The 13,609-nt window shown below is 42.8% G+C and overlaps 1 protein-coding gene across 1 annotated transcript in view; it reads right to left on the reverse strand.

The window, feature by feature from the left end:
• The window catches only part of PDE11A (phosphodiesterase 11A), a 218,734-nt gene extending 209,994 nt beyond the window's left edge, over positions 1 to 8,740 (reverse strand). Inside the window, exon 1 of the mRNA XM_065412947.1 lies at positions 7,928 to 8,740. Within this exon, the coding sequence (XP_065269019.1) occupies positions 7,928 to 8,740 (813 nt within the window). The remainder of the gene's footprint in view (positions 1 to 7,927) is intronic.
• Positions 8,741 to 13,609: the final 4,869 nt, after the last annotated feature.

Below are 13,609 nucleotides of genomic sequence, written 5' to 3' on the forward strand. Positions count from 1 at the left end.
GCAGGATCTGGGTCCTAGAGACTTCTGTCAACTTGAGTAAAGTCTCTTAAAATATTTCCTAATGATAAGAAATGATACTGCTCAGTATGTTGTACTGTACACTGTTAATTTATGTGGACAAATGAGGGAACATTCATTGAAAATAATGCATATGTGAGACCTAAAACATGTCTGGCTAATGGGGAGTTCCAGATAAAAGCCATTCAGGTAAATGAGCTACTAATGTATTTACATGTATAAGGTTGTAAGCACCTACTGTGAACATCTGAGTGTCCTCACCTCCCAGTATATGTAAATGTTATATATGCATCTCAGCTCTGCTCATTGAACTGAGAGCAGCCAACACCTTGCAGAAGGTGCTCAGCATGTTGCAGATTTTTATCCTAAAATATCTCTGCATTACCTTTCTTCTTCAGATCTTTTCTGTACTGTTGTGTCGACTTGTCAGTGCTGGCTTCTCCTTGGAGTTCCTCTTTCTTGACTTTTATGCTCATTTATGTTAAAGGAATTGGAATTTAATATTTATATTTCTCTAAATTGTTGTTTCAAATTTTAATTCTTGGCTGCTACTTCTTTAGTCACCTTATCTTTTGTTTCTCACTCTTGTTTGTGTATGCATATGTATATTTTATATATACACATATAATAGACACACTAAGAAATGAACTGAAACAATTCTGCAGCATAAGAGGACAAAGGAAAATGAAGACAAGAACAAAGTTATAGAGATATGCCTGATTATGCAAAGATACTGAGCACCTCCAATTTTGATTTGCTGCAGCTGGCGTTGCTGCCCAGGACCTCTAAAATTAGATATGGAAATACACAGTTAAGGCCCCCAAACAAATATATGAAAAAAACTAATGTGTCTTTCAAAATCAGTTTAGTCTGTTCTGGGACCACAAAAATTAAAATGCCTTCATCAGAATTATATGGTTATTACATGGCATCACTATAAGGCAGAGTAAAGGTTGCTCAGGTGCTTTAACTGTGCATTTCTTATCTTAACATGTTCAAGTATTATAACTTTAACTTTGAATTTCCTGGGTTTGTAATATTTGGTTTGGGGATAATTACAACATCCATATAATGTTTCCTGTGGCACCTTCTAGACTAACAGACGTATAGGATGCATCCGAAGAAGTGGGTATTCACCCACGAAAGCTCATGCTCCTATACGTCTGTTAGTCTAGAAGGTGCCACAGGACTCTTTGCTGCTTTTACAGATCCAGACTAACACAGCTACCCCTTTGATACCATACAATGTTTGTTACCATAAAGTACTACTTCATACACTCAACCTTAACTTCAACTTAAATTAAATCTTCATCTTAGAGTATAATGTCCTTGTGCACATTAAAGCAATATATATTTCTTTACTATTTTAATTCTCTTCTCCATTTCCTGTTATTGCGTCCATTTATGTTTAATGTCCTAAAAAAATCTCAGAATTCATTTCTGCTATATTTTGTGTAATTGATTTTTTTTCTTAGATTGTCTATCTTGTTTGTCATGTTTCTGTGACCTCTGCTCTTCAAAATACCTATCATTCTACCCTTGGGGAAGGAAATATTACTGGCTAGTACTGGAATGAATACAACACTACTATGACATTCCCCTCTGGTGTTATCTGGACCGGTGATCTGCTAGGTCACTCCAATCCCTGACTCTGGGAGCCAGCCTTACCGTGCTCTGCTGTGAGAACCCCCACTCCTGGGCTGTTCACGCACAGCCTCTGGCATGTAAGCTGCTCCTTGGATTGTGCAGTTGAATGACACTAGCCAATATCTCCGATCCCAGACACAATCCTACATAACTACATACATGAAATTACAACCTAAAACATTACTGTAACAACAATGCTCAGTGCATCATGAGCCTTCCGAAGACACCCGACATGACAAACTTTGCACTGGATACCACACAATCATTTTACAAGGATGAACATGGGGGTGCTGGGTGTTCCCCCGAGGCACAGAGAGTCACAACTACCAGCTGATGTCTGCTTTTAAAAGCTGCTAAATAAAACTATTCTTCAAATGTTTCCCTTAAATTGAACTGCACCTCCCAGGCCCTATGCTGACAATCACTTATCAACTCTGTGAAACTGAAAGAGATATAGTATTAATATTGATATATAATGGTTACCTTGCACAATAAAATGCAGCTCCTATCTGCTCATGCCCTTCTGTTATCTAAAAGGCCTTTCCCACAAGAGAACTCCCCGCCTAAAACATTTACACAAATGATTGTGAGCCTTTGTAATATTACTGTATGATAATAAGAAAAAAATCCAGCCAAGAGCTGTAATCCATACTCTATATTATCAGAATTGGTGTATTCTACAGAAAGAGCGAATTGTGCCAGAGTGCAGCGCAACAGCACATTCCCAGTAGGCAACATGACTTTCCTCTGCATCCTTGCATAGGTACAAAGGAGACGGTCTATAAGAATTGCTACTGGGGAGCCACTGAGAGGAGAGTTCCCACATTCAGGTTTTCAGGACTTTGCTGAACCCCATTCTGGAGATATTTGGATTTGTTAAGTTTTCAGGGATTTTGCAGCACAGAAGGCAAGGCTTTGTGTTTTGCTTGGTTTTGCTTCTGGCAACTTGTTTTTATGTATTGTTATAAAGCATTACTTCTGTTGGACAAACCATTTGATTCCTGGTTTTATTTCTATTGCACCCCACCAGCTTACAAGTGGAATGATCTTTTTCTCTTCTAATAGCTCTTTTTCTCTTCCCCCACCTTATTAAAAATTCATGTTTTACTTTCTTTAAAACTGCTTTTCATAATTATGGTTTTAATACAAGATCATAATAGTACCCTTTCCCCTTGTTTTTAATTGCCATTGACAGAATGTCATTTTTACCCGTTTGAGACTGTACTTACTGCTCTACTGAGTGTGCTGTTTTCACTGATCTGTGGAAGGATTTGGGATGCCATCAAATTAGCTTCCCAGTTTTGTACCGCTAAACTAATAAATTATATTTCAGATAACGTTAATGTTTCTTGTGACTACAATATTATTTAAAATGCTGCTCTGCTTGCTGACGTACAAAAGTTGGGGTAAGATGGAAATAAACCATAAATAAGGACCAAAAGCAGTAAAACACTTTGAAGAAAAAGGACTAATGTCTTGACAATCTATAACTTTAAGCTACCTAAGTGAAATACTTTTAACAAATGATTAAAGATGAATTCTATATGCCTGCTGCCTATGTATTTATAATGCACTCATTACTCTAGCAGCTGAGCACAAACACTGCACCTTTATAATGTACTATGATGGCCTCATGGCATTTTTCTCATACATTTTTTTCCCCTGCTTGTTTTTCACATTAGAAATACAGGTCAAGACTTCCCTGTTGTTGCTCCTAGACCCTGTTGAGGAAACTGGAGTGGGATAACCTGAAATCTGAGCTGTAGCTTTCCCTGTACTCAGCTGATGAGAGAAGGGATGCTGAGTCTGAGGACTTGTCCACATACACAAGTTGTACTGGTGTAGTTAAAGTAGACACAGTTATATTCAGGTTCTGAGCATGTCACACAAGGTGGTGAGCACCCTCAACTCTCAATGAAAACAACAAATTGCAGGAGTTTAGTACTCAGCAGGATTGGGTCCTAATTTCCTTATTGATTAACATTAATCTGCTTCTTAAAATATTCTCATTTAAGAGACATTGCAATTTTAGAATGAAGGTTTTCCATTGAGAATCAGTGATGTTCCAAAAAATTACACTACCTACTTTTTGTTCCAGTTGGAGTAAGTCTCAAAGAAATACACGTATAGTGAGAGGCATTACTAAAGTAGTCCTGCTGAGTCTTATTGATGGAAGCAGCCCCATATGTCAATGACCAGTGTACATGCATTTTTTTAAAACTAAATCTGACAAATTCCTGTTTGCAAATCAACTGGATTATTTATGAATAAAAGTTGCAAGACTGGACTCTTAAACTAAAACAAAGGATGTATTTCCATTAATATCTACACTTCATCCAAGTTTAAAATTTTCATTAGCACAAACTTTCTAATAACAATTTATCTTTATAAATGACTTAGCACAAAATTATAATGTATTCAGTTTTTCTGCTGTTATACATTTCTAAAGGCTTGCTTTAAGATGAAATATGTGATATTTCACTTGTAAGATAAAAGGCATTTTTAATTAAAGGAAATGTAATGAAGAAATAAAATAATAGAACTAAACATGCAACATCTAGAAGCTAAGGTATAAGACATTCATCAGCAGGAATTTCCTACTTTCATACGCTGAATGTTTGTTGTTCTCTGCTAGACTCAGAAATGTTTAATGACTCTTAAACTTCATAATTCAAGTTACCTTGCGGAAACAGAGCCAATTAGTTATTTAATATTAATAAAAATTGATTACTATTCAATCTTCAAATTTAAAATTAATTTTGGTCCTGATTTTGCAAAGTAAGTATGTAAGTAGTCTTATTGACTTCAATGGGACTGCTCGCATGAGTAAGGGTTTGCAAGATCCAGCCCAATAACCTAACCATCACCAGATTCACTATTAAGGCCTCAAGCTATTATTTGATTTCATGACTATTCCACTTCAGAAAAAGGCATTTTGTAACAAAAATATTATATCCTCTTTGAAAACACCATGTAAGTCATTACAACCTATTTAAACCAGTGGAGCTCTGTATGGGCACAGAAGACCTATCTGCACACATCACAGTGCAGGATTGGGACCTAAAGTCTGAGGGCCCAATCTTACATGATGAGCACTCAACTCCCTGTGACTTCAGTGGAAGTTGAAGGGTCTCTGTTTGTAATCCAATTTCCACTGAAGCTAATGGAATGATTTCCAGTGATTTCAATGGGAGTTTGATCAGGCCCCGTGGAAGTAAAAGCGATGGTTAACACATTGAATGATAAACTGCCTAAATCTTGTTAATTTCTTGTTAATTAAATTCACTTATCTATAAACCAGTTGAATGATATTAGGGGAATATCTTTGTCTCTTTAACTTGCTTTATTATGTTCTGAAACACAATCTTTCAATGAAATTAAAGGTGTTTGTTTACTTACTATCTCTCAATATTTTGAACACCTGAGCCTTTAACTTCACTGCAGTCACTCTCTAATATAAAAAAGGAATGTTACTGTCATCCTTTTTTCCTCCACCTGTCAGCCTGACAAAGCTACCTGTTGATGTTTTTTTCACTTCACAGCTGATCAAACACCTTCATCATCATTAACACTGACTAATCATATCACATTTTTATTAATTTTTAAAGTAGTGTATTGTGAGCACTAACAATGACCTGAAAGCACTAGCAATGATCTGAAAGGGAACATCTGTCACTTGTCTTTGCACTTGTATCTGAGCCTCTTTCGGGGTCTTTATTCTTGCTAGTATTAAATAGAGTAGGTGTCCTTTTGCTTTAATAACATGTAATGGACACAAACATGCCAGGCACAAGAAGATAAGTTGCATTAACTCAGAACCACCCTGGTTAATCAAAAGAGAAGCCAGATCCTCAATTCTATTCTCATACAAAACCCTCAATGAATCCACAGAGACTGAATCTTCTGATGCCAAAGCTGATCCGAAGTAACTCCACTGAAGTCAATGAAAGTTGCACAGTGTAAACCTGATGTAAATAAGGGGAGAACAGGGCCCAAGACTCCACCCTCTTCCCCATTAAGTATATATTGTGAGTTTAAGCACTTAGAGAAGTGTATTAGTTATAAACTTTTAGTCGAACTACAATGAACAGAAGCCAGCCATAAGAAATAGAATGTAAAATAAATATTGATTAGTCAGTTAATAGAATATGCCTTGATTATTTTTCTCCATTTTCTGCCATGAACAAATAAATCTATTAAAGTAACTGAGCTCTTTCAAAGAAAAGGGGCAAGATCAACTGAAATGCTCCAGTCCTTCATCCCTAGGAAACTCCATGCCACACCAGTGGTCCCCTCACCTCCTGCAAGGAAAGCACCTGGAGCTGTCCAGAGACTCCATAAACCCAGAGAGGATAGATGATATAGTGAGGGGCAGATCCTGGCACTAGCAAACTCCACTACCGATACTATAGACATTTAGGACTACTGCGGGAATCTCCTGGCTGGCTACTTCTTGCTTTAATCTCTTCATGTTGCAACCATCTCATAGTCAGCCCATTGTCAATGATTGGGAAAGAAGGGCGGGCGGGGATGATGGTGATGTTTTAGAGGGGAGGGCTGGATCAGAAACAGAGGGGGAAAGGGAGCAAATAATGGGGAGGGAAAAGAAGAAAAATCTGATTTTATCAGATGTGTGCCAAAATTTGGCCTCAGTCACTTTGCTTTATGTGTTATATCCCTTTCTCTTAACCTCTGTCCTCTCTCTCTTTAGTTTGTAAAGTCTGGGGGGCAGAGACCTGTCTCAACTTATGCCTCTAAAGTGCCTACCACACCTTTGGGTCCTTGATGAATAATAAATAGTATCACTCAAAACTAAAAAAATTCATCCTGACAGGCCTGTATTTTAAAAAAACGCTCTGTTCTAATCTCCAGTCTTCTCCCTGCATGGTTCAGGAACAAGTGTCAATTTTTGTTTGTGTTTGCTTTTTATTATTCTAGGACAAGATTAGACATTGGGCAAATGTTTATCATCAAACAGTTAAAATATTTAAGTCCCTGCTATGAAGACATATATTTCTCAATCCTATATAGCTCTCCATGACCTAATTGGGTGAGAGAGGCCTGTTTTACATGTAACAGAAAGGAAAAGTAAACAAAAAGAAGAGCAGGAAACCTGAAAGGATATGTGGTTCTTTGCTTTAAAAAGTGTGTGTGTGTAAACTGATATAAACTGAGAAAGCTCAGGGTGAAATCCTGGCCCTACCCATGTCAATGGGATTTGGGAGTTTTGCCATCACCTTCATAGAGGTCAGGATTTCATCCTAAGAGTGCAAAGTGAGTAATCTGAAGTGGTGGAGAAAGTCCTTGTAAGGGGAGATGGGAGATGTTACCTTGTTCCCAGAAATAGGTTTGGAAATCTGTGCTGGTCCAGAGGGGCACATGCAAAGGCTTTTCAGAAATATTTTATCTTTAGATTGGTTTAGTAGTAGCCAGGAAGGGAAGTTTAACTCAGCAGTGATAGAGAATAAGGATAATAATTTGCACTTTTCTATAGCACCTTTCATCAGAGGTTCTCAAAGTACTCTGCAAAGTGAATCAAGCCTTAAAACAACCCTGTGATGTGAAGTATGGAAATATAATAGTACTCATTTTACAGCCAGTTAACCTAGCCTTATCAGACATTCTGGATTTTGTGGATCTGTTCTAATTTTACTTGAGCAATCTCAGGTCTTGCAAGTAATGCCTATGAGGGATTAATGGTTCCCGAAATCAGCTTCAGAAGCCCACAAGCCGTCATCATAATACAACATTATATCATGACACTGATGCAGTCTCACATTGTACTGCTGTAGTGATCTGTTAAGTGTTTGAATGCAAGGTGACTGTCACCCACCTTTTGAATTTTCCTCTTTGGTTGGGAAGCTAAGGTCCAGTGTGGTTAAGTGGCGTGCCCTAGCCAGGGCCTGGCAGAGCCACCACCCAGAGAATCCTGACATCTCACTACCTATCAATTTCACTAAGAGCTCAGTGTGCTGGATGGGGAATGGGATTTCTACCTAGTGTCAGGCTTAATCCTATGGTTACAAAAATTAATTCTTTCTAGGTCCGTCCCCCCCTCCAGCAATAATGGGGAAGTGTGGCTGCCCTGCCCTGCTCCCCCTTTGGAAAGTCACAGTGCTCCAGAAGCCAGGAAGCCTCACCCAGGTCCCCACAAACTGAGGGGCACATGGCAGGCAGCTGGGCCTTGAGTCCCCACGGGTGGCCAGCACACGAGTTCCTGTGCCCAGAAATTCACAAGCCCTATGGCTGGCCCCGGTCCTACCTGGTAAGCGTCTGGGATGTTGACTGTCTCCCCATGCTCTGCCACGTAGCCGATGATGCCCTTGCCCCAGGGCACCTGCACCTCATTGGAGTTCTCGGTGCTGCAGCAGGGCAGGAGTGGGGTGCCCGCGTGCACGTCGAAGAACTTGGACACCAGGCTCTTCTTGCCCGCCGCGGCTCCCTCCACCAGGAAAAGCGAGCTCCGGTCAGCCTCTACCATGAGGCAGACGAAGATGAGGATCTTGTAGCTGAGGCTGGTGAGGTCCAAGTCGTTGGAGATGTCCTTGACCAGCTCCAGGAAGAACTGGCGCTCGTTGTGTTCCTTGAGGTAGCGCTTGTAGTCCAGGGCAGTGGGCGGGTACTGGGGCAGGCTGACCCGGGACTCAAGCAGGGCACTGAGGATGTGGGCCGTGGTCGGGGGCAAGGAGCTGGCTTTCCTGAGCAGGGCCCTTCTCCGCATGCTGCTGAGGGGCTCCTGGGCTCGGGCGTGCACGTGCTCGTCGTAGGTCAGGTTGACGTGGATGGCCTTGGACCTGGCGAAGCTCTGCCTCAGCTCCTTCTGGGAGGCCCTTCGCTGCAGCCCGCCGGCGGCGCTGGCCTCCCCGGGGTCACTGCTGGCCCAGCTGCTGGCGGGGCCCAGATTGGGGCTGCCGCTGCTTCGCCGGGCTTCAAGGCCGCCGCCGGCGCTGCCTGTGCTGGCGCTGGGAGGCGCTGCGGCGAGCGACTTCCTCCTCTTCAGCCACTTCTCCACCAGCTCCGGGTGCCGGTCCAGGAAACTTTCCACCGCAGCGAAGTCCAGGCTGGCAGCCGACATGGTCCCCGGGCTCCAGCGCCGCCGCCTCCCAACACCGGCTCCGCTCCTAACTTGGGACCGCTCCCGAAACTGCCTCGGACTATTTCCGACCCTGATGAACCATGGCAGAAGGGAGAGGAGATCACCCGGCTTCCCAGCCCCCTCGGGCTGTAGGGAGCGGTCCCTTCCTCAGAGGTGGGGACGCTGCCCAGGAGTGAGGGAGCAACGTTGTCTGACTTTCCGCCCTTGTCCAGGCTGGCCCGCCTCCTCCTCTTTTATCGCCTCCTGCTCCTCCTCCACCTGGCCGCTCCTCCTCCACCTGGCCCGCGGTTCTCCTTGTCCTCCCCTACCCGCTCCCTGGTCTGGCGCTTGGTTCTGGGCCAGGTCCTCCTGCTCCCTTCACTTCCTCAGGGAAAGGTGCTGCCGCGGCTTTCCCGGAATGCACTGATCCGAAAGCGCTTTTGGAAACCCTTCTGCGAACTGCTGCTGCTGCAAGCGGCTGCTCCTGCGTAACCCAGCCAGCAGACCACTGAGGGAGGGAGTGGGAAGGGAGGGAAGAACGCGTGAGGGGGGGAGGGGGAGAGGAAAAGCCAGTGGCGATACCAGGGACAGAGTCAGCAGCATCCTATTTTCCTGGAGGCAGTAGCATGGCTACTCAGTGTGCGGTGCGAAGTGACTGAGATTATGCAGTGTGCCCTTCTTGTCCTCCTTATGGATCGTGAACACCAGTACTTTGGGGGAGCTACAAGCAAGGAGCCTTGCACTGTTAGTTCAAACTAAGAAAGAGCTCAAGGCATTCAGTCCTTTCATTCATCCCTGTGTGGGGAGGGAGGAGGATTTGTGGGCATGTTTGTGTGCGAGAAAGATTTGTGAGTGTGGATGTTTGTGCGTGGGAATATTGGTAAGTGTAAATATGTGTGATATAAATATTGCGTTTCTATTAATATAAATTAAATTATGTTTATATTAGTTTAAAAATCGGTGAACATATTTCCTTCAAAAAAGCCCTTCTCTTATTTGACTTGTTTGTGCCTGAAAATCATACTCGCACTCTATACTTAACGAAACGAAATGTCCACGCCCAGAGTGCCTTGTTGGGCATCTTTAATGGTATTTTCCTTATTGGCTTTCTGCAAACAGCCTGTGAATGTAGAATGGGAGGACGTGAGTACCTCTGTGGGGAGTAGGGTGACCAGACAGCAAGTGTGAAAAATTAGGATGGGGTGGGGGAAATAGGAATCTATATAAGAAAAAGACCCAAAAATTGAGACTGTTCCTATAAAATCGGGACATCTGATCACCCTAGTGGGGAGCGCTTTGCTGTGGTCATTTCTCCCGAGGGAGACCCAAGGAGGCGCACATGGTCACCTTTCCATGGGAACGTGCGGCTTCGCTGAGCGTATAGGAGCCGCAAAGAACACATGCGACTCGTGTGCCTCCTGCAGCATCAGCTGCGAGACAGAGCGCCGAGCACATCCACCGAGACAGACGGAAGGGGGTTATTTTTACGGACACGTGGGGAAGCACATTTACTTGCTAAATTGATGCCTGTGCATAAGTGATTGAAAACATAGTCATGGATCTTAACACGTGAATACAGCTTTCATCCCCTAACCGGGGGCTGATTGAAGGCGATTTCAAAAACTAATGAATGAGATTTTCACTGAAAAACACACCGCCAAATCCTTAATCAAATGAGAGAGAGACTTCAAACACTGCCAGAAAACTAATCCCCAATGAACAGCCCCCTCCAGAATGCGGACTTGAATTGTGTGGGTATAAAGCAGCACGCCAATTATGGAGACACGTGCAAATGAGCGTGTGTGGAAAGGGGCAGAAGAGATTTCTGTGCCGTAAGAGCTGATTTACCCTCCGCCCCCTTCTGCTGCAGGCATCAGGGAGGTTAAAACAGGCTCACCGGAATGTACAGGGGCTGTGACTGTCAGAAAGAGAAAAGAAATCTAATCACCTGTCCAGAGAAAGGAAACAGACAAAGGAAGTAGCTTCTCAGTCTCTGACCCGGTGTCTGTCCTAGATTATGCTGCATTTAGCACAGTGAGTGAAATCCGCTTGCTAGCGCCGTTTATTTTTCGGGTGTACTGCGCTCAGTGAAGTTTCATTCTGCCTTGGCTCCGTAAGATGCCTGCGTTTCATTGAGAAACCGCGCATCGTGAGCTGCAGAAACTTGTCAATCGAGAGCAAAGGCACCGGGAGGGGGTCTTCTGTGCGCAGGCGCGAAACAGAGCGGTGGGCGTGAAATACACGTCTGAGCCGCTCCGTTTTCCCGCATGCCCCTAAGCTTCTGACTGGGTCTCCTGCAGGGGGGCGACAGGGGTCTACTGCGTAGCCCAGGCCCGGGCAGGGGGTACTGCTCAGGATCAGACAGACCATCTTCTGAACCCGCTGGCTTTATGCTCCCTGTTGAAAAGGGGTGCAAAAGGGGGACAGAGAGAGGGGTTGAATTGGAGGGGTGGGGTGAGCAGAAATTGTGCCGAAGGCCAAACTGTGTCTAGAGGAAGGTAAAAGGGATGGAGGGTGGGCGAGGGGAGGGGCAGATAAACAAAATTGGGGACAGGTGCAAGTGGGAGATGGGCTGCCGGGTAATGTCAGGGGAAGGGAAACTCTTGGAGAGGGAGGGGCGCGGGGAAAGGATACAAGAAGTTATCTGCAGTGATTGCCAAAGTAGGGTTTGTGGGTGGCAGAGAGACTTCAGTTCTTCCAGGATGGTCCATGTCAGCACCCTCTCCCCATGGCTGTGGTGTTAAGGGCACAGTGTAGCCTGTGACAGACTGACAATGTCCTGTAGGATTCTGGGCAAACCTTATGGAACTAAGATAAATCTTATTGAATTAGGTTTAGTACCTTTTGGGAACCATTGTATTAAAAATGCAATTGTGTGCATGTGTATGTACATTGTGTGCAATGCCTCTAGCAGGAGGGGGTTGCTAATGTAATTCCTCTAGCTACCGGCCCTTTGAAGCCACCCTTAGGGAGAGGTACACAAATACTAGTTCAGACTGGATTCGCCAGAGCCCAACAGACAAAGAAAGGATTTTTGAATAAATAGCTTGGTTTTAAACAGGCTCATGGCTTTCTTCCTGATCCAGCAAACTGATGGGACACCTGGACCACTGAGGGGAAATAGAGGTCCAGTTGCCCTGAATGTAGCCCAATGCCTGGAGCCCAGAGCCATGAAGCCTTTTGAGGATATGTGCTCCAGGAGACTTGGCTCAGTGTAGTAATATTTTACTTACACACCATCACGAAAAGTTCATAATCTTCATACATGTGTTTGATGTTTCAAAGTATTCCTTGTCCGTTTTCATAGGAATAACATGTCTGTATATAGCTTTATAGCATTTCACAAATTTGTCTTCTCTTTTGATTGACTGAATTGAACTCATCTTAATTGACCCAGCTGATCACCTATCAGTGTTTTGTAGTATAGCACTTTGTTTTTGGTAATTTTCCATATTTATTTCTACAGTTTACTCTTTCTTCAGTTTCCTTTGATCCTCCAGTGAGGACTGCTTTTCTCGACTGTATTTTGCCCTCTTTTTTTCCATGTCATCACTTGTATGTAGAACTTACTTCTCAAATATTCACTGAGGATGCTACTCTATCTTATATGAAATCCCTCTCAAAGGCATGCTTCTATTGTAATTTTTACTGAACGTAGATATGAATTATTCACGAGTATGAAAAAATCGTGTCATACAACAAAAAATTCTAACTTGATACATTTCAGTTTGGTTTTCATTCTGACAAGTTTACTTTTTGGTCTGCCATAATCAATACAGATTTTTTAACATAAAATATTTTATTTCTTCGACGTGGGCTCAGAAACCCATTTCTATTGCTCTATGACAGTATTTAACATCATGTGTCTATATTGAATGCAGGAGTTAACAGCTCCAGCAAGCCCTGTTCAAAACAACCCCTGATGGAAGTGTAAGCCATGCTGCCACGATGTTCAACCCTCTCTCCGTCCCCTCTCCCAAGCCGAGTGAGGACAAGGAATGTCCACAGACATTGATAAATTGAAACAAAGTTAATTGTTTGGTTTGTTTGCTGTTCGAAAATTATGTTGCTCGTTTAAGATGTAGCCTGCACTCACATGTCACTGCCCATTGAACATCAACAGTAATATGTGTGTATGTGGGTCTTCTGCAAGTTGACATACAACTCACAATTTCACTTCATGTACTTATCCCTTTTATGGCTTATTTTATAGTATGGGTTTTTGCTTCAATGTTACATAAAAATGTCTATTTTATTTGCTGTCAAGTTTTTTTCTCCAGTGAGTGGTGTTTTGATATGATTTTGGATATAGATCAACATTGCATTATTGATGCCATTTCAGGATGTATCCCTGACACATGACAAAATCATTATAAATAATCGTGCGCCTTACAGTTTTGTTTTCTATACATAATAGTGTAATAAAACACATTCACTTACCTTATGGTTTTGTTTTGTAATGCACTGTAAATGGGTACATTGTCTAATATACTCATTTACCGTAACTTATTCATTTACCTCTCACTGCAGTGTTGGGCATGGAACTGAACACTAACCAGTAAGGTACATGAGTACCCTAAATACTCTGCTCATTTACTTCGTGTGCACCATCAAGTAAGATAAAGAATAGAAAAAGGCCTGTTACAATTTCTCAAATGACTTTCCAGTCTCTGATTGATTTTACCTGATGCATGACAGATGAAGTGCAATGTGTATGTTACTCATGTACCTTTCTGTATTGACTTCATATTGCTTCTCCAGTTAGGCTCAGAGCAATTGGTTGAGACTGTATGAATCACCATCAGGTATTCTTTTTCAGTTGAGAACACAGCATTGAGACAAATGGGCCACTTAACACCTCTCTGAGCT

Source organism: Emys orbicularis, chromosome 11, assembly GCF_028017835.1.
Source record: "Emys orbicularis isolate rEmyOrb1 chromosome 11, rEmyOrb1.hap1, whole genome shotgun sequence".
NCBI classification, from domain to species: Eukaryota; Metazoa; Chordata; order Testudines; family Emydidae; genus Emys; species Emys orbicularis.